The sequence below is a fragment of the Nycticebus coucang genome, chromosome 1 (genome assembly GCF_027406575.1).
Source record: "Nycticebus coucang isolate mNycCou1 chromosome 1, mNycCou1.pri, whole genome shotgun sequence".
Lineage (NCBI taxonomy): Eukaryota > Metazoa > Chordata > Mammalia > Primates > Lorisidae > Nycticebus > Nycticebus coucang.
Genome location: NC_069780.1, coordinates 127429524 through 127453325, shown reverse-complemented (window position 1 = coordinate 127453325; position 23802 = coordinate 127429524). Strand labels below are relative to the sequence as shown.

At 44.2% G+C, this 23802-nt stretch overlaps 1 protein-coding gene across 4 annotated transcripts in view; it reads left to right on the top strand.

Moving 5' to 3' along the window:
• Positions 1 to 23802, top strand: part of CKMT2 (creatine kinase, mitochondrial 2) — a 118000-nt gene that overhangs the window by 74000 nt on the left and 20198 nt on the right. For 3 of the 4 annotated variants that reach the window (XM_053587404.1, XM_053587396.1, XM_053587413.1), the window contains exon 2: positions 23034 to 23205. In XM_053587404.1, the coding sequence (XP_053443379.1) occupies positions 23054 to 23205 (152 nt within the window). In that variant the 5' untranslated portion in view covers positions 23034 to 23053. Of the gene's footprint in view, positions 1 to 16432; positions 16454 to 23033; positions 23206 to 23802 lie in introns of those variants that run through there. The other variant, XM_053587422.1, reaches the window with a different exon arrangement.

Sequence of the window (23802 nt, the reverse complement as noted above, 5' to 3'; positions counted from 1 at the left end):
CCCTTAGAGGAGGGGGCTCACATTTTCTCAGTGCCTACTCTAGTTGATCCCTTCATCCCCACAGCACCCCCTGGGGAGGTCTTGTCATGCCCGTCACAGAGAGGGAGCTGCTGAGGTTCAGAGAGATGGAAAGTAAAATAATTTCATCACAACCCACGGAGACTTCCAAACCCAGCTGAGTCGGCAGTACCTGGGCCAGGGAAGCTTTTTCACACTGTCCGCGTGAGGGCCCCACTCTTGCAGAGACTCATTAGAAAGGCTGAACCTGGGCGGCACCTGTGGCTCAACTGAGTACAGCGCTGGCCCCATATGCCAGAGGTGGCGGGTTCAAACTCAGCCCCACCCAAAAACTGCAAAAAAAAAAAAGAAAGAAAAAGAAAGGCTGAACCTACAAATCTGGAGTTTTAATATGTGATACAAATTTTTTTATGGTCTTTTACTTTTTTATCACAGAGGTACCACATGCTTATTCTTGTAAAGTGATGTAATACGGAGTTCCATTAGGGGAAAATTGGCTGGGTGTGGAGCAGACCTGTGTTCCCAGCACTTTGGGAAGCCGAGGTGGAAGGATTGCTTGAGGTCAGGACTTCCAACCTCAAAAATAAAAAAAAATAAAAATTAGCAAGGTAAAAAAGGTGTGCAGCCTGATTTAAAATCAAACTCTAAGCCCTTTTAAAGAACAATAAACCATATTTTACACACACACACAAAAAAAAAAAATTAGCAAGGTGTGGTGGTAGTGGACACCTGTAGTCCTTGCTACTTGGGAGGATGAGGTAGGAGAATCTCTTGAGTCCAGGAGTTTGAGGTTTCAGTGAGCTGTAATCACACCAGTGTACTCCAGCCTGGGTGACAGAGCAAGACCCCGTCTCCTAAAAAAAAAAGAGAGAGAGATAGAAAATTAATAATAATTAATAATCTGCTTCCTCAAGATCCACTGCTCTGAATAACCCTTTTAGCAGTTTGATAAAAACTCTCCAATAATTTTTACGTTCATGCAAATACATATAAATGTATATGTAATACATGTCACTGTTACAAATTACAACCACGCATACTCATTCCTATGCCAGTTTTCTTTTCTTTTTAACCTAAGAATATGTGTAGATGGTCATCCAGGTAAGTGGAGGCAGTTATAACTCCTTCTTTAATAGCCGTGTATTCTACAGGAATCACCACCATTTGCGAGTGGCAATGCTGAGCTTCTTGAGCAATCTGTGGCAGAAGGTCACAGTGAGATTAGCCCACATCACAATCCCGAGTCTGCAGGTGGTGGTGTGGATGTGAAGAGATTAGCCCACATCACAATCCTGAATCTGCAGTTGGTGGTGTGGATGTTCTTAGTTTTATGACTACAAACTAAAACAACCTCTACGAAAAGAAGTATGGAGAATTCTCAAAGACCTAATTCTATTCATAGCAGACAGATTTATAAAATACAGTAAAGTGCAGTTACTGTATTTTACAGTTACTGTAAAAGTAAAATAAACAGACATACAGATTACCAGCTGAAATTTTTTTTTTTTGCACTTTTTGGCCGGAGCTGGGTTTGAACGAGCCACCTCTGGCATATGGGGCCGGCACCCTACTCCTTTGAGCCACAGGCACTGCCCTGAAATTTCTTTTTCTTAAAATGACTATCAAAGTGCTATAAGTGTTAGGCTTCCTCTCAGTTTCTTTTCTTTTTTTTTTTTTTTTACTGTTAAATCATAGCTGTGTACATTAGTGCAATCAAGGGGTACGCTGTGCTGGTTTCATATGCAATCTGAAATATTCTCATCAAACTGTTCAACATAGCCTTCATGGCATTTTCTTAGTTATTGTATGTAGACATTTGTATTCTGCCTTTAGTAAGTTTCACCTGTACCAATTCTAAGATGCACCTTAGGTGTGGCCCCACCCATTACCCTCCCTCCACCCTAACCTTCGTCCTCCCTTCCCCTTCCTTGGCCCTTTCCTCATAGTCTTGTGCTATAGTTGGGTTATAGCCTTCATGTGAAAGCTATAATGTAGCTTCATAGTAGGGCTGAGTACATTGGATACTTTTTCTTCCATTCCTGAGATACTTTGCTAAGAAGAATATGTTCCAGCTCCATCCATGTAAACATGAAAGAGGTAAAGTCTCCATCTTTCTTTAAGGCTGCATAATATTCCATGGTATACATGTACCACAATTTGCTAGTCCATTCGTGGGTCGATGGGCACTTGGGCTTCTTCCATGACTTAACAATTATGAATTGGGCTGCAATAAACATTCTGGTACAGATGTCTTTGTTTATATTGTGATTTTTGGTCTTCTGGGTATAAACCTAGTAAAGGAATTATAGGATCAAATGGCAGGTCTATTTTTAGGTCTCTAAGTATTCTCCAAACATCCTTCCAGAAGGAACATATTAGTGTGCATTCCCACCAGCAACGTAGAAGTGTGCCCTTTTCTCCACATCCATGCCAACATCTCTGGTTTTGGGATTTTGTTATGTGGGCTACTCTTACTGGGGTTAGGTGATATCTCAAAGTAGTTTTGATTTGCATTTCTCTGAATATTAAGGATGATGAGCTTTTTTTCATGTGTTTGTAGATTGTGCATCTGTCTTCTTTAGAGAAGTTTCTCTTCAAGTCCCTTACCCATCCTGAGATGGGGTCACGGGTTCTTTTCTTGCTAATAAATTTGAGTTCTCTGTGGATTCTGATTATTAGACCTTTATCGGAGGTATAACCTACAAATATTTTCTCCCATTCCGAGGGCTGTCTGCTTGCTTTACTTACTATGTTCTTGGCTGTGCAGAAGCTTTTTAGTTTGATTAGGTCCCAGTAGTGTATTTTTGACACTGCTTCAATTGCCTGGGGAGTCCTCCTCAAAATATTCACCCAGGCCGAATCCTTCGAGAGTTTTCCCTGCACTTTCTTCAAGTATTTTTATAGTTTCATGTCTTAAGTTTAAATCTTTTATCCAGTGAGAGTCTATCTTAGGTAATGTTGAAAGGTGTGGGTCCAGTTTCAATCTTCTACAGGTTGCCAGCCAGTTTACCCAGCACCATTTGTTAAATAGGGAATCTTTTCCCCACTGGATGTTTTTATTTGGCTTGTCAAAGATCAAATAATGGTAAATAGCTGGATTCATCTCTTGGTTCCTTATTCTGTTCCAGACATCTTCTTCTCTGTTTTTGTGCCAATACCATGCTGTTTTGATAACTATTGATTTATAGTAAGGTCTCAGGTCTGGTAGTGTGATTCCTCCTGCTGTGTTTTTATTGCTGAGTAATGTTTTGGCTATTCAAGGTTTTTGCTGATTCCATATAAAATGAAGTATTATTTTATCAAGATCTTTAAAATATGACAATGGAGCTTTAATAGGAATTGCATTAAAATTATATCTTGCTTTGGGTAGTATAGACATTTTAACAATGTTGGTTCTTCCCAGCCATGAGCATGGTGTTTTTCCATTTGTTAACATCTTCAGCTATTTCTTTACTTAAAGTTTCATAGTTCTTTTTGTAGAGATCTTTCACGTCCTTTGTTAGGTATACTCCCAAATATTTCATCTTCTTTGGCACTACTGTGAAAGGAATGGAGTCCTTGACTGTTTTTTAGGCTTGGTTATTGTTGGTGTATATATATATATATGCTACAGATTTATGGGTGTTGATTTTGTAGCCTGAGACATTGCTGTACTCCTTGATCATTTCTAAAAGTTTTGTAGTAGAATCCCTAGTGTTTTCCAGATGTACGATCATATCATCTGTGAAGAGTGAACGTTTGATCTCTTCTGACCCTATATGGGTACCTTTGATCACCTTTCCTTCCCTAATTGCAATGGCTAAAACTTCCATTACAATGTTAAAGAGCAATGGAGACAAGGGGCAACCTTGCCTGGTTCCTGATCTAAGTGGAAATGATTTCAATTTAACTCCATTCAATATGATATTGGCTGTGGGTTTGCTGTAGATGGTCTCTATTAGTTTAAGAAATGTCCCTTCTATACCAATTTTCTTAAGTGTTGTGATCATGAAGGGATGCTGGATATTATCAAAAGCTTTTTCTGCATCAATTGAAAGAATAATATGGTCCTTATTTTTTAGTTTGTTTACGTGCTGAATTACATTTATAGAATTACGTATATGGAACCAGCCTTGAGACCCTGGGATAAATCCCACTTGGTCGTGGCATATAATTTTTTTGATGTGTTGTTGGATTCTGTTAGTTAGGATCTTATTGAGTATTTTTGCATCAATATTCATTAGTGATATTGGTCTATAATTTTCTTTTCTTTTTGGGTCTTCCCCTCGCTTGGGGATCAAGGTGATGTTTGCTTCGTAGAATGTGTTGGGTAATATTCCTTCTTTCTATATTTTCGAAGAGGTTTAGTAACATACGTACTAGTTCTTCTTTAAAGGTTTAGTAAAATTCTGACGTAAAGCCATCTTGTCCTGGGCTTTCCTTTTTAGGGAGATTTTGTATAGTTGATGCTATTTCAGAACTTGATATAGGCCTGTTCAACATTTCCACTTCATTCTGGCTAAGTCTTGGTAGGTGGCGTACTTCCAAGTATTTGTCGATTTCTTTAAGATTTTCATATTTCTGAGAGTAGAGTTTCTTACAGTATTCGTTAAGGATTTTTTGAATTTCTGAGGGGTCTGTTGTTATTTCATCATTACCATTTCTGATTGATGAGATTAGAGATTTTACTCTTTTTTTCCTGGTTAGGTTGGCCAAAGGTTTATCTATTTTATTGATCTGTTCAAAAAACCAACTTTTGGATTTATTGATCTGTTGTAGAATTCTTTTGTTTTCAATTTCATTTAATTCTGCTCTGATTTTGGTTATTTCTTTTCTTCTGCTGGGTTTGGGATTGGAGTGTTCTTCCTTCTCCAATTGCTTGAGATGTCCCATTAAGTTATTAACTTCCTCTCTTTCTGTTTTCTTAAGGAAGGCTTGCAGTGCTATAAATTTCCCACTTAGGACTGCCTTTGAAGTATCTCAGAGGTTCTGGTAACTTGTGTCTTGATTGTTGTTATGTTCCAAAAATTTGGTGATTTCCTTCTTAATCTCATCTATAACCCATCTATCCTTCAGCATAAGGTTGTTTAGCTTCCTTTTGTATGGGTATGCAGGTTCCTGTTGTTATTGCGTTCAACTTTTATTCCATGATGGTCTGAGAAGATGCAAGGAATAATTTCTATTTTTTTAAATTTGCTGAGGTTAGATCTGTGGCCTAGGATGTGTTCAATTTTGGAGTATGTTCCGTGGGCTGATGAGAAGAATGTGTATTCAGTTTTGTTGGGATGAAATGTTCTGTAAATGTCTGTTAAGTCCAGATGTTGAATGATTAAGTTTAAATCTAAAATTTCTTTGCTTAGCTTCTTTTTGGAGGATCTATCCAGCACTGCTAAAGGGGTGTTAAAATCTCCAAGTACTATGGAACTGGAGGAAATCAAGTTGGTTATGTCTGTTAGAGTTTCTCTTATAAATTGAGGTGCATTCTGGTTGGGTGCATAAATATTAATAATTGAAATCTCATCATATTGAGTATTACCTTTAACAAATATGAAGTGTCCATCCTTATCCTTCCTTATTTCGGTTGGTTTAAAGCCTTTTGCACCAGCGAATAGGATTGCAACGCCTGCTTTTTTGTGCTTTCCATTTGCTTGGAGTATAGATGACCATCCCTTCACCTTGAGTCTATATTTGTATTTTAATGTAAGATATGATTCTTGTATGCAGCGGATATCTGGCTTGAGTTTTTGTATCCAGTCAGCCTACCTGTGCCTCTTTAGAGGACAATTTAAACCATTCACATTAATGGAGAATATTGATAAGCCTTTCGAGAGTCCGGTGGACATTTTTAATCCTTTTGTGACTGTAGAAGTTAGAGTTTGATCAAAATTTTCTGGGTGGATTTATTTTTGTGGTGGAGGATTACGCCCAGCAGGTGTGGATGCAGGTCAGATGTTGAGGCGCAGCTCTTATGGAGGTTCCGGCAGTATTTATGGAGGATAGGTCTGAGAATATCCTGGAGTGCTGGTTTAGTTATGGCAAATTTCTTCAACATGTGAATGTCATTGAAGTATTTAATTTCTCCGTCATAAATGAAACTCAGTTTAGCTGGGTACAGGATCCTGGGTTGAAAGTTATTTTGTTTTAGGAGATTAAAAGTTGATGACCATCCTCTTCTAGCTTGAAAGGTTTCAGCAGAGAGATCTGCAGTTATTCTAATATTCTTCCCCTTGTAGGTTATGGTTTTCTTTCATCTGGCTGCTTTCGGAATTTTCTCCTTCATATTAACTTTAGTGAAATTAATTATGATGTGTCTTGGGGATGTGTTATTTGGTTTGAGTCATGCTGGAGTTGTGAAACTGTCTGCTACCTGAATTTCAGAATTTCTTGGCATGTCTGGAAAGTTCTCCTTCATAATCTCCTGGAGAAGCGACTCTGTGCCTTGTGAAGCCACTTCATCGCTTTTGGGGATCCCTATAAGATGAATATTGGTTTTCTTTGAATTATTGCCCTCCATTTCTCCTCCTCTTTGAGAGTTTGGGAGCGTACGAAAACTTTGTCTTCAATGTCAGAAATCCTTTCTTTTGCTTGCTCCATTCTGTTACTGAGTGATTCTACTGTGTTTCTCAGATCTGTGAGGGCTGCAACTTCTTGTCTCAATTTGTCAAAATCTTTGGTCATTTGGTCTTTGAATTCGTTGAATTCGTTGAATTCTTGGGGTATCTTTTGGGTTACTGCTTGGAATTCTAATTCAATCTTATTTGCTATCCAGATTCTGAATTTGATTTCTGACATCTCAGCTATTTGTGGATGGGATCTTGTACTGTGTCTGTCCCATTGATCCTTGGGGGAGTTGATTACTCTGATTATTCATATTGCCAGATTTTTTCTGTTGATTTTGCCTTATGATTGTTTTTCATCGTTGCCTCTGGCTGTTCTCAGAACTGGGGAGGTGTCTCTCCAAGATTAGACCCCAGCAGGATCACTCTATTGTTGCTGGATCTTTGTAGGGAGTGACCCTGTGTAGTTCCTCTGGGGCTGCCGCCGCCAGGGAGTTCTGGTTTTAGAAGCAGCTCCAGAGTGTGACGCACCCTGTTCCAGCAACAGGGTGGGAGGTGGTGCGCACAGTTCTGGGAGTGCCTGGCACTCAGTGGCTTTGGCACAGACAGCCCAAGGCTATAGCAGTCTCTGGCCAGGAGAAGGGCTCTACACAGAGGCCGGGATGGCTCCGGAGGGCATGCAGCTACCAGAATCCCTGGCCAGACCAGCGGGCCAGTGTGGAGGAAGGGAGGATGCAGGAGGGAGGACACAGGGTTGCGCAGCTCCTGCAGTTCCTGGTCAGGGCATATGGAGGCCCAGCAGGCGTGGGCGCAGGTCAGGGGCTGCAGCGCAGCTCTTATGCAGGTGCCGGTGGCACCAAGCCCAGGAGTTTGAGGTTGCTATGAGGTGTGATGCCACGGCACTCTACCCAGGGCAACAGCCTGAGGCTCCAGTGTGCCAAAAACGGTCTCACTCTGCCCCTGAGGGTTAAGGCTGTAAGGCAGCTCAGTCCCTGCCTTTAGGCTGCTCAGTCACTAGGTTACTAGCTCCTGCCCAATCCTTGCTCTGCGACCCTGAGGGCGAAGCTTGCTGGGGCATTTCTCTCACAATGGCTCCCTACGGCCCACAGCTGAACACTATTAGCTCCGTCCGGCTCAGCGGCTCAGTCTGGGGCCCTAGACAATGCCCAAAGTTCTCTGCGCTCCTGCTCAAGCTCTCCCCAAGGCAGTTCAACTGAGTGCCAAGTCCAAAAACACTGAAACAGTTCACAGTTTACGCCTTTCCGGTTTGCAGTCTCACTGCTGCTTGTACTTACAGCTGCTGGCAGGATTAGGTCGATGGAACACACGCAAGCACTTGCCAGTTTTCTACTGTTTTTGTCCTCCTCTTGGGGTCCAGAATTCCTTTGCTGACTCCCTGTATCCTCAAAGGGATGATCATAGGCAGATCCCACCAGCCAGAGGTGCCTGGAGTCTTATCTCCCCAGACTCAACATGCCCAGTTGCAGGGAAGCTGTTACTCGGCCGCCATCTTGCTCCACCTCCTCTCAGTTTCTATACTTACAGACTTATGAACTGGTAACAGTCCACAGGCCACACTTTGGCAGCATTGGGCTGGGGTCAAATTTCATAAATCTAATAAAATTACTCCTCCTTTAAAAATCCTGTTGTTGGCTCAGCGCCTATAGCTCAAGTGTCTAAGGCACCAGCCACATACACCAGAGCTGGCAGGTTCAAATCCAGCCCAGGCCTGCCAAACAGCAGTGACAACTACAACCAAAAAATGCCTGGGTGTTGTGGCAGGTACCTGTAGTCTCAGCTACTTGGGAGACTGAGGCAAGAGAATCACTTAAGCCCAGGAATTGGAGGTTACTGTGAGCTGTAATGCCATGGCACTCTACCCAGGGTGATAGCTTGAGGCTCTGTCTCAAAAAAAAAAAATAAATAAAATCCTGTTGTTGCTTTTCACCATCTCCAAATTTAAGTCCCAGCTCTCATGGTTGCTTTCCCTTGGTCATGGCTACAATGGGCCATGCTGTGGCCTGAGCCTCCCTCTGCAGTCTCAGCCCCTGCCTCTCAGCCTCTCATCCTCCACTGCCTCTCATGGTTCCCACCTCTGCACATTCTGTTTCCTCTATCTGGAAAGTTCTCTCCTTGTGCACTGGATAAGGAGACGTCAAGGATTTTTCACCTCCTCCAGGAAGCTCTCCCTGATCCTCTAGACCAGTGGTTCTCAACCTTCCTAATGCTGTGGCCCTTTAATACAGTTCCTGTGGGTCGTGACCCAGTTGAGAACTGCTGCTCTAGACAGATTTGGGTTTTCTCTTTATGATTTTTGTTCCTTTGAATTATAACAAGATTTTACAAAAATATGTCTCCTCTGAACTCTGGACTTTGTAAAAGCACCCCCAATAGCAGACAGAGGGATTGATTCTTTTTCGTTGAGTGGATGGATGGGCAGATGGATGAATGAGAATCAAGGCTTGGCTCTTGGACTGCAATGTAGTCTCTGTACACAGGCAGTTTGCTGGGTGGTTGGCTTTGCTCCTGTTCAGATCCATCTTGATGGCTGCAGGTGTTCTGGGTACTAGAATTAGCCTGGGTTGTCACAGGATTTCCCTGGGGCTCTTGGGACTAAGCAGCCACCACAAATTCTAGGCAGATTTAATCCAGGTTGAATGCAACTCTCCAGATTTCAGGGGAATTATCTTCTTTAAAGTCCCTACACAGCTAAATTTGTATTAGCGACAGTGGCTCAGGATGCTGGGTCCTCTAAGATTCTGAACCTAGGACTAGAACTTCCTTTCTGCAACATTCAAAGGTAGGTAAGTCTGTGTGGGCTGAGGGCAATAGTCATTTTCCCACCTTGAAGGTGCCTGTAAAGCAGTTGTCCAGAGGGAGGCAAGCCACATGCAGGCTCTGTGGTCCTCCCTGTCTGCACGTGGGTGCCTGGGGGCCACTCCTGTCTCCACTCTAATCCTTTGCAGTGTCTGACCTGGTATAATCCAGGGCAGGAGGAGGCAAGCAATACTTAGGTCTGGTTACCACCTACCAAGCTCCCTCCAACAACATAATCAAGTGACGGTCCATCCCATGCTAGGCTGTGCCCTCCCAGGAACCCCTGGTTCCACCTGCCCAGCAGGCACAGGTTATCAGTATGGACTCCAAGAATGGACTTCCCTCTTGAATCTCAACACTGTCATTCATATTTCCATTTGCTCACCTATAATGAGAAGAGCATCTACCTCTTAGGTCTGTTTTGAGGTTTAAAGGACAAAATTAACAGAACCATGTACTCAGTACATAGCAAGGGCCATGCAAGAGCTCTCCCCTGAGTCTAAGAGCTCTGTAAAAGCTGCCACACAGTAGAGTACTTGAATATTTATCAAATAATTAAAAACACAGCTGTGTTCACACCCTTATTGTCCTCTCTTCCTCCTCACACCATTGCTGTGGCCATGGCTTCTCCCCACCTGAAATGAGTCACATTCACTCACTTGACCTTGACTCACACGAACTGCTGGGTGCCCATGGTCAGGTGTGTTTATGTGGCAGAAGTCCTAAGGGCCATCCTCTGGTTCTGCTTCCCATAAGGGCTGCCTAGAATAGGCCATGAGCTGGTGGGCAATTCAGGCCCATTGTTATCCTCCTCATCACCCTCCCATCCTGACTCCAATTGAAGGAAACCACTCAGCAGCCCCGAGAAACAATGGCGGATCTGAGGCAGCACCATTCCTGGAGACCCAGGGGCTGGACTCCATCCAAACATGCTATAATGCTGCTTATTGCAAAGCCTTGTGGTTAAAGCAGGACCCTCATTTAAATGAGTGCCTGGAGCAGAACTACAAACTGTCTTCTGCTCTGCGACCCTGGACTGTTAACACCTTTGTTTTTGAGTTCCCTCATCTGGGACATGGGATAAGATACCTCCTTCTTGGGGTTGTTGTGAGAAAAGCACCTGGCTATTACAAATACACCAATTTTGTTTTTCTCACTTTATTAAGATAAGGGGAGAAAAACAAATGTGTTACAATAGTTACTCTTATCCCACTATTGGATGGGAGTGGAATGGGTTGCTCTTGGAAGTGGTGAGCCCCCGGCACTGCTGGTATTTACAGAAGGCTGAGGGAAAGGGATTCCTGCATTTCAGCCGAGCCAGTGACCTCTAAAGATCCTATCAACTCTCAAGTTCCCTGATGGATTCATTCACTCACTCACCAGGCATTTAAGGAGAACCTCTCAGGTGTGGGCCAGTGGGCTTGAGAACCGAGATGAACGATGAGGTGGTGCCAGCTGCACTGGATCTTGTCCCTCTCGAGTGTGGGGTTGGTTCCGGTGATTGTCCACACTGACTGGAACCTGCTGAGCTCCTGACACTGCTCTCCCACAGGGGGACAGGGGAGGAAACAGCGTTATTGGGTCCTAGTGCAAGGGGGGAAGAGCCCCTCCTTTTTCTTGGAGCATGTTCTTTATAAAACTTAATGTAATGTATGTTTCTGCCTCTTTGAAATGTATGTAAGTCTTTTTAAAAGCTAAGTTTGTCTCCAGCCAGTTTGACAACCTCGGACTCTTTTTCTCATGGGGCCTGGAATTCATGTCTTTGAAATATAGACATGGAGGAGGATCAGTGCCCTCCCACTATCAAAGGGCGGTGGCAGTTTAACTTAGGCACCTGCCTCCTCCTTGTAAAACTATCTGCTGATGTAGAGATAGGAGAAGTTTTATTTTTTCTTTTAATAAAGGCAATTAACTAACCTAAATGGCTACCCCACTTATCAGGTAAATTTAGGATGAATTATGAGTGACAAATGGTGCTGTCAAGTCCTCTTACTTGAGTTAGCTTGAGAACAGGTATGTGATGGGTTTTATCTGCTTGCCTATAGAAAAGGGTGAGCTTTCCCTCTGTCTTGGCAGTCTCTTTAGCTGACTGCTGGTGATGTGCATTGCATATTGAATGTTCATTCAGTAAGAAAACTGTTTCCTTTCCCTCCTGTATTTTGTAGAGAGGAATGTCTGGGGAGGTAGGACATTTAAATTAATTTCCCCAACACCTAGCACTTGCTCCTCATCTGATTCCTCCCTCCCCACCTGCCTGCTCAGTCTGAGAAGAAACTCCTCCCATACCCCGAAAAAAGGAAGAGCATGCAGGTTTCTGCATTGTGCTTGGCTGGGGAACTTCCATTTGTTACCTGTTGTGTAGCCTGTGCTGGGTCACCCCTGGAAACCTCCGAGAATGGGTGCAGTGGGCTCCCAGGGGTCAGACAGTCTGTTTTGGGCCACGCTGGGTCCTGAGCAGCTGGCAGAAACCAGGGAACCTGAAAAGGAAGATGCTGAAAACCAGACCTGCCAGCCTCACAGTAAAAGCCAGTTTATTGCTCTCAAATCTGAAAGAAATGTATTTAGCATAACGTAAGTAGATTTTTAAAAACTGTTTTGATCCAAGAATCTAGCTCACAAAACTAATTCTAATTGACTAAGCCATTTAGAATCAGTTACCTGGGGCTTGGTAGCTGATTAAAAAGTGAGAAATACCAGATCTCCAGGCAAAGGAGCCACACCAGATGGGTAGGAGGCTTGGAAATGGCTCAGAATATCTGAAAAAGGGATACTCAGGAGGCTGGTAAGATTTCCTCCTTCTAGAAATCAGGAAAATCACTGCTCATGGATAATTACATGAGGTCAGGGAGGGAATGTTTCTTGAGCAGCTAGTATGTGCAAGGAATTGTGGTAGGCAGATAAAAGTTTCTTTCTTGAAGAATTTACCCATCAGTTTGGAAGCCAAGGCCAATAGCAGGAGTTCCATAACAGGACAGAGATACAGGACAGCTGAGCTCACCAGCAGGTGTCAAACACCTGCACAGCACCAGGGCAAAGGAATGAGCAGCTCATAAGTGTCTCGAGAACTGAGAGAGATATCAGTCAGCCTGCTGACTGGGCTGGAGGGGGGGCGAGAGATTGTATGAAGACCGAGGCACCAGGCCATGGTCCAGTCAGGTAGGGAAAGATAGTCTGTAGGGGCTGGAAGAAGCAAGAAACAGTAGTACTTTTACTAAAAACAAATTAGGAAGATTTATGGCATCGGCACAAAAGTACAAACAGCAAAATAATATTTTAAAAAGTCACATTAATACCTAATATTAAAATAGAGAAATGAATGCATACACATGTTTTTTTCGAGTCTGGCACCATCAATCTGAATGTTAGCCTGGCCACTGCATCCTGAGCCCCTGTGACTGTCCCTGAGTGATGTTTGCATGACCTGTCTGAGCTTTCATAATTCCTAATATGCTCTTTTTTGTTTTTTAGACACAGAGTCTCTTATTTATCACCCTCGGTAGAGTGCTGTGATGTCACAGCTCACAGCAACCTCCAACTCCTGGGCTTAGGCAATTCTCTTGCCTCAGCCTCCCAAGTAGCTGGGACTACAGGCACCCGCCACAATGCCCAGCTATTTTTTTGTTGCAGTTTGGCAGGGGCCAGATTTGAACCCGCCACCCTCGGTAAATGGGGCCAACTCCCTACCCACTGAGCCAAAGGCGCCGCCCAATATGCTCTTATTGTATTGATATATGTCTGTCTTTTGTTTAAAGATAGGATCTCACTATGTTGCCCAGGCTGGTCTCACACTCCTGGCCTCAGGCAATCTTCCTGCCTCCACTTCTCAAAGTGCTAGAATTACATGGGTGAGCTACCTCATCCAGCAATATTTACCTCTTTCCCCAAAACTAGATCTAAGGAAATCTTTCTCTCTGTCTTGTTTCACACTCTGAATAGATTGGGGAGGAACTAGGGAAGGAATAAGAGGCTTCTGCCGGTGGTTGTGAAGCCTTCTGCAAGTCCTCCTCAGCACTAGTTAGCAGGTCACTGTTCATTAACAGAAGTCCCAAGCCCAGTGGGATGAAGCTACCCAGTGGAATGCATTGTGGCCCATGGAGATGCGACAGCCTGCCTCCCAGCAGTAACATCACGTGCCCCCTCCCACCACATCCCACACCTGTGCCTCGTGCAGACCTCAGTGATCTCAGGAGGAATGAACCTCATCCTGGGCAGGTCTGGACAGTAAGATGCTGCAGAAGGCCTTAGCCTGGCTGTATGACACATGGCAAGGCACAGGTGTCCTCTGCCCCAATTTCCAGAAAGAGCTCTCAGACTGCCTTGAAAACACGCTGGTGCCTCTTCACTACATATACTACAGTTACATAGAGCAACTCTATTTTAGGATGTGCCCAGAGGAATTTCAATTTTGAAGACAGAATTTTGGATAAGACAGGCTCTTCTACACAGAGTGAGCTAGCAGGCTCCCAGAGGACACCACTGTGGTGACAAATGAAGGGATCAGCAGCCTGTCCTCAAACCTCTACCTCCTCTACCCCTCCACTCACTATCCTAACTCTCTAAACAACTCAGTCAAGGCACATCCCTGAAAGGTGTTACCTTAGCACAGTGCTATATAGGAGAGAAGCAGATGGTGTGATGTGAATACACCTCCTTTTCATGGAAACCCACCTACGTCTCTCACCCCCTCAATTAATTTTGGAGGATTTATTACTTACACCCTTGCCTGCCTTCCACCTTTGTCCACCTTATGGCCATGAGAAGGCTCCCCTTTGTTCCCTGGCTTTAGATCAAGGTGTGAAATGCCAGGTACAGCATTTGCGGCATCAGTAAATGAGAGAGGTCCAATCTGGGTGTGGTGACTCAGAGAGAGGTCCAAGCTGGGTGTGGTGGCTCAGAGAGAGGTCCAAGCTGGGTGTGGTGGCTCAGAGAGAGGTCCAAGCTGGGTGTGGTGGCTCAGAGAGAGGTCCAAGCTGGGTGTGGTGGCTATGCCTGTAATCCCAGCACTTTGGGATGTTGAGATGTGAGGATTCATTGAGGCCAGAAGTTAAAGACCGGCTAGGCATCATAAAAAGACCTCTCTCTACAGAAAAAAAAATAATAAAAATTACGTTGGTGGGGTGGTGCACACCTGTAATCCTAGCTACTCAGGAGGCTGAGACAGAAGGATCACATGAACCCAGAAATTCAAGGTTGCAGTGAGCTATGATCAAACCACTGCCTTTGAGCCTGGGTGACAGAGTGAGACCCCATCTCTTAAAAAAAAAAAAAAAAAGTGGTGGCCCAGAGAGCACCTGGGTCCAGCTTCCCCTATCGCTGCCACAGCCTCTGATAGCAGCATCAGACAGGGGTGTGTTCAAACCACATCTCTGTCTCTCACCAACCATGTGGCCCTGGACAAGCTGTTTAACTTCATAGAGGAGTATCTGCCTTCATCTATCAAATGGGGACAGCACATATAGTGTGCTGGGGATAGCTGGCTGTCCACTCCTTTCTCCTTCCTCCTATGAAACTATTACTTGTTTGGGTAAGACACGCAGTGAAGGCCTGAGAGAGCAGCTTCCTCTGAGGTTCTCTGGGAGCTGACACAAACCCTGAGAGGTGGCCAAGCTACAACATCAACACTGTCTGTAGCAGTGTCCCTGGTGGTGCTGGGCAGAACCAAGAGGCCCCAGGGCTAGGTCTTATGAAGACTTTGAAAGGAGCCAGCATATCCTGCTTACGTCCTTCTTTGACTCATCCTCACCTATCATGAATTTGCTTATTGTCTTGACCATCTTCCAACATAAATTAGAAGCTGCCCAAGTGAGGGATTACATTTCTTTTGCTCTCCTACCACCATGAATGACCTAGCACAGTGCCTGGCCCTTAGCAGGTCTCAGTAAAGACTTACTGACAAGGCTGGGTGAGGTGGCTCACGCCTGTAATCCTAGCACTCTGGGAGGCCAAGGCGGGTGGATTGCCCTGAGCTCACAGGTTTGAGACCAGCCTGAGCCACAGTGAGACCTTGTCTCTATAACAAAAAAAAAAAAAAAAAAAAAAAAAGCCGGGCGTTGTGGCAGGCGCCTGTAGTCCCAGCTACTTGGGAGGCTGAGGCAGGAGAATCGCTTCAGCCCAGGAGTTGGAGGTTTCTGTAAGCTGTGATGTCACAGCACTCTTCTGAGGTCCACAAAGTGACTCTGTCGCAATAAAAATAAATAAATAAATAAAAGAAAAAAGAAAATAAAATTAAAAAAAGACTTACTGACAAATGAATTCCCATGCTTCCTGCTGGGCTTGGAAGCGACTCGTGGCCATAACTGACTGGACGCTCCTGGGAACCTTGTGAAAAAGCAGATGCCAACCGAGAGGGCTCAGGGGGGTGGGGGTGTAAAGCCAGAGAATAGGGCCAATCAGAGAGCTGAGGGTGGTGGGAAGGAACACGGGCAGCAGAGGGGCAGAGGCCAGCTGCCCTGGGCCTCATTACGTGTAGCAGCCAGGCTTCCCTGGGAGAAGAAGCGTGGTGGACCAGTGCCTAGCATGGTCCTAACTGCTCGCCATGACGGGAGGCTGGATTAGCCAGCTAAGAACAACTCTAAAGAGAAACATTTGAGAAGCAGCTACGTGCTTTCTGCAAGATGTATGTGAGATGATCTGGCCATTCGCAAACCCTCTGGCTACAGAAAAGGAGTCCACAGGAAGGGTGTCTGGGTGCTGAAGCTTTTATCCCAGGGATAAATACCACAGCTGCTCTGATCCTCTCCCCAGTGATCTCTGAATGGAACAGTTCAATAAGTTACAATAATGCTCAGGGCATGCAGGGAATCCAAACATTGATCAAAGCTTCACAAGTGAGCCTCAGATTTCTTTTTGCTCCAAACTTTTGTCCCGGTGGTTTCATGAGCAATATTGACTTACAAAACCATGTTTGGAGACTAGGCAAAGCCCAATACTGACTGCATTGGTGGACACAGATCACCTCTAACATACAAATATTTTCCCAGCTATACTTATTTATACCACGTTATCATTTGTGCACGTAACCAATCGAGCCTCTTCTGAGCAGTGGTCTGGATCGCAAATATTTGGAGCCTGCCAGGTAATAGGTAAGTGTGTAAGACACCGCAACTTTTTACCTGTGCAGTTCTTTCTTTCTTTCTTTCTTTCTTTCTTTCTTTCTTTCCTTCCTTCCTTCCTTCCTTCCTTCCTTCCTTCCTTCCTTCCTTCCTTCCTTCCTTCCTTCCTTCCTTCCTTCCTTCCTTCCTTCCTTCCTTCCTTCCTTCCTTCCTTCCTTCCTTCCTTCCTTCCTTCCTTTCTTTCTTTCTTCTTTTTCTTTCTTTCTGTCTGTCTGTCTTTTTTCCTTTCTTTCGTAGCTTTCCATTCTTAATACCTATTATACCATGAATTCATAGGGAAAATGTTCTAGCAGCTTGGAGAGGCGCCTTGCCATCGAATGTGACAAAGCTTTGTATGACTATTATGCCATGAATTCATAGTGAATGGGTTCCAGGAGCTCAGGCTCTTTCTGTTGGTTCTCATAAAGTGGGCTTCTCTGGGTGGCGCAGGCTGGCACTTTGGTTGAACCCAGGTACCTTTCCCTTTGGCTTCCTTCTTTCCTGATCATTTTCCTCCATGTGTTTCAGGAAGCTATCTCGGCTCTCAGAGTGCTTAATATACTCAATATGAACATTAATCCTCTTGGCAAGGATCTTGCCCTTAACTTGTTTGTTTACAACAATGCTAACAGCATGCTGGGTGACATTGTAGACTCTTCCAGTTTTGCCATGGTAACATTTGTGTGGCATGCCTTTTTGAACAGAACCCATTCCCTTGATGTCTACAATATCACCTTTCTTGTAGATTCGCATATATGTGGCCAAAGGAACAACTCCATGTTTTCTTTTTTTTTTTTTACTGGTATTTAAAATCTATTTTAATGAAAACATTCTCATCATTTTTAAACAATTTGCATTGGTTAATCTGAAGCTGTTCTGGCATCAGGACTTACTTTTCTGCTCCACAGGTTTCAGGTGCCGCTGTATTACTAATTCACCAGTGCTCTTGAGACAGGTGTTAGACATGTCTGCCTCTGTTGGAAGTCTCTGTGGCAGCTTCAACTCCATGTTTGCTAAAAGGCCTAGAGAACACGTGTCGGGTGCCTCTCCTCTTTCCCTTTGTGTTTGTCATTTTGGTGAATTACTGGAAGGTGGCGGCTCTGGTCGAAAGGCTGACTGTGCAGCTTTTTAAAGACCGATTTTAACATGCAATAGATATTTAGTTTAGTCATGAGGAAAAGTAACGTCTTTGAAAGCCTGACTCCAGGTCTTTGGAGAGCATGCAACAGCTGATCCCCAGACCTCCAGCCTGTTCAATAAGACCGTTGTTTCAATTTCACATACAAGTTTATCAATTGGGACCTTACTAGTGAAATTTCATATTTCTGTGTGTCTTAAAGAGAGTAAAACAGAGTCCACGAGGCAGGAATTCTTTGCTTTACCAAAACTTGAAGTCTGTGTCAATTCTCTAAAAGGAAGCAGGGATTACTTGAGAATTTCACGTCCAGGATTTTGTTGCCAGCTACAACCAAAGCCTCTACTGGGTCAGACACCAGTGCAATGCTGGAACTCTTACAAGTAAATATTATTTCCAGAAACTAAAATATGGATCTGATGATATCTCAAACATTAATATTTTGAACCAGACACCTACCCACACAAGTAAAAAGACTTTTGAAGACCACCAGCCCAGTTGTCTTTGCGCTATGCATGGAGACATTCCTTCCCCTTTCTCCTGACTCCACTTCTTTTTCAAACAGAGTCTCACTATGTTGCCCTCAGTAGAGTGCTGTGGTGTCACAGCTCACAGCAACCTCAAACTCTTGGGCTTAAGTGATTCTCTTGCCTCCGCCTCCCAAGTAGCTGGGACTACAGGCTCCTACCACAACATCCGGCTATTTTTTGTTTGTACTTGTCATTGCTGTTTGGCAGGCCCGGGCCAGATTCGAACCCACCACCTCCGGTGTATGTGCTGGTGTCCTAGCCGCTGAGTTACAGGCACCGAGCCCTGACTCCACTTCTTAAGATTTATCTTCTCAGCCAGGTGTGGTGGCTCACGCCTGTAATCCCAGCACTCTGAGAAGCCAAGGTAGGAGGATACCTTGAGCTCCAGGGTTGGAGACCAGCCTGAGTGAGACCCTATTGCTACTAAAAGTAGAAAAATTAGCCGGATGTTGTGGTGGGTTCCTATAGTCCGAGCTACTCAGGAAACTAAGGCAGGAGGATCACTTGAATGCAGGAGTCTGAGGTTGTTCTGGTTACTATGAGCTAGGCTGACACCATGGCCTTTAGCCTAGGCAACAAAGTGAGACTCTGTCTCAAAAAAAAAAAAAGAAAAGAAAGAAAAAAAGATTTATCTTCTCAGACTCTGATGTGAACATATATTGGTGAGTAGGCAATTTAAGGAAAGAAAAATAAAGATCAAGACATTTGGGTCCTCCTCAGACATGAATATAGGTCCTTCCTGGATTACTTTTAGGTTCCTATTGCCTGAAAAGAATTTGAGCAAAGCTTTTTTTGCTTTGGTGACTTCTGCAGTAAACCTCAGAGTAGTTACAGCATTGCCTGTCTGCTCAGGATGTGGATTTGAAGGTGTGGCTACGTATGAGGCAGCCCACAGGATGTATTCCAGGGTTCCCTGACATACTCGAGAGCCAGAGGCATCGGTGTAACTCTTCCAGAGCCCCCTCCTATTCTTGGAAGGATACTTAAGACAACTTAGTAGGGCTATAGTCCCTAACCCCTAGACCACAGACCTGTACATGTCTGTGATCTGTTAGGAACTGGCCCCCAGCAGGAGGTGAGCAGCAGGTGAGGAAGGAATTTTCATCGGTATTTACAGTCTCTCCCCACTGGTATCTGTCTGAGCTCCGCCTCCTGTCAGATCAGCTGCAGCGTTAGATTCTCACAGGGGCACGAACCCTACTGTAAACCATGCACGCTCCTATGAGAGTCTAGTGCCTGATGCTCTGAGGTGGCGATGTAACGCACCGGAATCATCCTGAAACCATCCCTCCCCTTGTCTGTGGAAAACTTGTCTTCCTTAGAACTGGTGCCTGGGGACTACTATAGTAGTGGACAAAGACATGTATGTGATGAGATTAATGTTATACACGTCCCCGGGACAATGTCAAGAAATGACTATTTCATCTTATGTGTTTCAGTAAAATGCCATCTTCAGCACTGAAGGAATGTTTGCATACATTAGCACAAACGAAAAACTGTCTAATAACCTGATTTCCTGGGCTAACGTAGAAAAACCATTTCTTAAATGTTTTCAAGGTCTTTGATGTTTTGAGTTGAGATATTCAGTTTTAGTAGAGACTTCTAGATAATGGTTCACCTTATTATGGAGCACACAAGAGTCTGAGGTTGTTCTGATTACTGTGAGTGGTCCAGGTTTTCATCCACAGTCATAAACATCAGCCCAAGTTCTCGAGAGCAGCTGATCCACCTCAGCTTAGAGTATGTTGCAGCCATGTCCCAGGAGATGTTAGGGAAATCCATACTCTTTTTTTTGAGACAGAGTCTCACCCTAGGTAGAGTGCTGTGGCATCAGAGTTCACAGCTACCACAAACTTCTGGACTCAAGTGATCCTCTTGCCTCAGCCTCCCAAGTAGCTGGGACTACAGGTGCCCACTACAATGCCAGGCTAATTTTTCTATGTTTAGTATAGACGGGGATCTCACTCTTGCTCAGGCTGCTCTTGAACTCCTGAGCTCAGGCAATCCACCCACCTCGGCCTCCCAGAGTGCTGGGATTACAGGCGTGAGCCCAGCCGGCCTTATGCTCTCTTTATTTAGGCACCATGCAGACCAAATAATGAGAAGGTACTGAGAGCTACCTGCTCTTCTGTTCTCAACTCAAAGACCCACGTCATACAGCTCCCTGCTTGTTGATACTGCCGAGCTAATTGGCCCCTCTGATCTCTGGGCAGCAGAACACCCTGAAGGGTATCGATTAGGATGTGTTTCTCCTGATTTTCACCATTCGTTGCTAATTATATAAATACCTATTTAGGTTTACACACTTTAATCCATTATCTGCATTTCAGGATGTCCTCCTGCTGTCACTTTCTCTCTTTCTCAAGTATATATTTAGTAGTTCCCTTTGTTATTGATCTTTTCTTTATCTGTATTTGTTTCTTTCGTTCTTCATTTTTGAAAGACGATTAGACTAGATCTCTAATCCTATGTTGATAATTATTGCTTTGAAAAATATTATTTCTCTGGGCTCATTTTTTGAAAAATAAGCTGATGTCTTTTCTTTTGTGACTGCTTTTAAAATCTTTGTCACTTATACACGGCAGTTTCACTATTATTAATATTTGTCTAGGACTGGGCACAGAGGCTCACATCTGTAATCCTAGCACTCTGGGAGGCCGATGCAGGTGGATAGCTAGAGCTCATGAGTTTGAGACCAGCCTGATCAAAAACCAAGACCCCGTCTCTACTAAAAATAGAAAAACTTAGGTAAGAGGATTGCTTGAGCCCAAGAGTTGGAGGTTGCTGTGAGGTATGATGTCACGGCACTCTACCCAGGCCAACAGCTTGAGACTCTGTCTCAAAAAAAAAAACTATTAATATTTGTCTAATATTTGTTGATTCTTTTTAGCTTGGTTATGTTGTGCCTCTTGAGTTATGCATTCTTTTTTTTTTTGTGTGTGTGTGGTTTTTGGCCAGGGCTGGGTTTGAACCCACCACCTCCGGCATATGGGACCGGCGCCCTACTCCTTGAGCCACAGGCGCCGCCCGAGTTATGCATTCTTATCTTTCAGCGCTGCTGGAAAATTCTCAGTCACTTCTCGTTTTCTCTATTTTCTCTTTCTGGGATTTCAATTAGATGTGTATGGACTTTGACATTCTAGCCATCTACGCCCTTATATCTCATCTTTTCCATTTTCACATTTCTGTGTGCTAAATTTTGAGTAATTTCTAAGATAGATCTTCCAGTTCATTTATTCTATATTCAGTGGTGTCATATCCCGTAGTTTAGTTTGGTTCTCTTTCAAGTCTATTTATTTGTTGTTGGTTTTTTTTTTAAGACAGAGTCTCAAGCTATCAGCCCAGATAGAGTGCTGTGCCATCATAGCTCACAGCAACCTCAGATTCTTGGGCTTAAGCAACTCTCCTGCCTCAGCCTCCCAAGTAGTTGGGATTACAGGTGCCCAGCACAAGGCCTGGCTATTTTTTTTTTTTGCAGTTGTCATCGTTGCTTCAGCTGGCCTGGGCAGAGTTCAAACCCGCCAGCCTCGGTGCACGTGGCCAGCGCCCTACCCACTGAGGTACAGGCGCCGCCTGTCTTTTTTTTTTTTTTTTTTCAATACAGGGTCTTGGTCTGTCGCCCAAGATAGAGTTCAGTGACATAATCATGGCTCACTGTGGCTTTAAGCTCCTGGGCTCAGGCAATCCCCCTGCCTCAGAATCCCGAGTAGCTGGAATTTTAAGCATGCACTACTATGCCTGGTTAATTGTTTAAATTTTTTTGTATTTTGTAGAGAGGGAGTCTCTCTGTGTTGCTCAGGCTGATCTTGAACTCCTTGGTTTCATGTGATCCTCCTCCCTCTGCCCCTCAGTGTTTGGATTCTAGGCATGAGCCATCATGCTCAGCTTGGTCATTCTTAGTAGTCTCTTGCTCCTTACTCATAATTACGATTCCAACGCTTAGTTCTTTAAACATTCTATCTAGGGCTAATTTATATTCTTGTCTAACATTTACATATATCTTCCATCATGGGAGGTCTAAATCTATGGTTATTTCTTTTCTTTAAATTTTTTTTTTTTTTTTTTTGTAGAGATGGCATCTCGCTCTTGCTCAAGCTGGTCTTGAATCCTGAGCTCAAGCTTCTTGCCTCAGCCTCCCAGAGTGCTAGAATTACAGGCATGAGCCACTGTGCCTGGCCCTATGGTTATTTCTTCATTGACTCTCATTCATTGTGTTCCTTGTGTGCTTAGAGATCTTTGGGAGTTTGTTATTTAATCCTGGGACTAAACTCAATATACTTTCCTCAGAAAAACTCCCGGCTTCTGTTGGGAAACAGGTGATGGGAGTCTGCTGACTGTAGAGAACTTCAGCCCCTTTCAAACGTCCTAGTTCACTGGTGGGGTCCCAGACTCAGTCCCCAGTCCCCATTGCCAATATCCTGACCTTAGTGCACAGATGGGCATCCACTCGCAAGGTAACCTACGCCCCTGGCTTATTACTCTGAGCTTTGACACAAGTACATTTTGGGTAAGAGGACTGGGAAGGGGTTCTTAGAGATTTCCCAACATCTTAGATGCCCAGAAATACAACCCATTCAGGTTCTAGTTGTACAGCAGCAGAGTCCCCAAAGGTTCCTCTGGTCTGTCAAGTAGCTGGAAGTAGAAATTCACTGTTTTTGTTTATTTTTTATATCATATTACTGGAGAAAATGGCTTGGATTTTAAGCAGTTTAGACATTAACAATGTCTAACACTACTCAAAATTTCCCAAGCAGTATGAAGAAAAAACAAAAAGGAAGAAATAAAAAAACAAAACACCAAAAGAGGGGTTGTGGCTCCTGAAGTTCTTCCTCCTGTCTGTTGCTCTCTATCCTATGGGTCAGGGTCATCCTGTGAAGCTGTCTGATCCAGTTTCTTTGCTTTTTAGACACTCATCCAAGAGGAAGGATGGCCAGTACCTTCTCTAAGTTGCTAACTGGCCGCAATGCTTCTCTCCTGCTTGCTGCTGTGGGCACCAGTGCCCTGACCACCGGGTACCTGCTGAACGGGCAGAAGTTGTGTGCTGAGGCCCGGGAGAAGCCCAGGTTGTTTCCCCCAAGGTAAGGCCTCTTGGTTTTAAAGTCATTTCAAATGCCAGCCAGAAATGTGCTTCCCTCTGCTGGAGACTGTGAGCAAGGGTCCTTTTTGACTTTGAGGATGACTAAGTCAAATTGAGGCTCACTCATCCCAAGACCCAGGGTGAATACAGGGAGTGTAGCTTCGTCTTTCCTGCCCTGAGCTTACCGTCCACTTGGCTGTAATAACAGTGATAGTTAATATTTGCTGAGCACGTCTATGTATGCTAAGCACTTTACATGCGGTGTCTGTTATTCACTTTAGCATCCATTTGTGATGAAACGAGTCTTAGAAAAAGGAAGTAGTGCCCAAGTTCATGTAGCCAAATTCAAATCCAGGCCTCCTGATTCCAGACCCATGTCTGTCTCACTATTCTACCACCTTCAGGAAAATGTGATGTCATAGTACTGATTTTAAGTATCAGCTTTAAAGGACATTGAAGATGGGAAGTGGAGGAGTGGTGTAGTGGTGTGAGGCGATTAAATAGAAATGATTTCTCAGCCTTGGGAAGCCTGCCAGGATGGGATACCACCTGCTGAGCAGAGCTTGAGTGGTTTCCCAACTTTACGGTCCCTTACAGG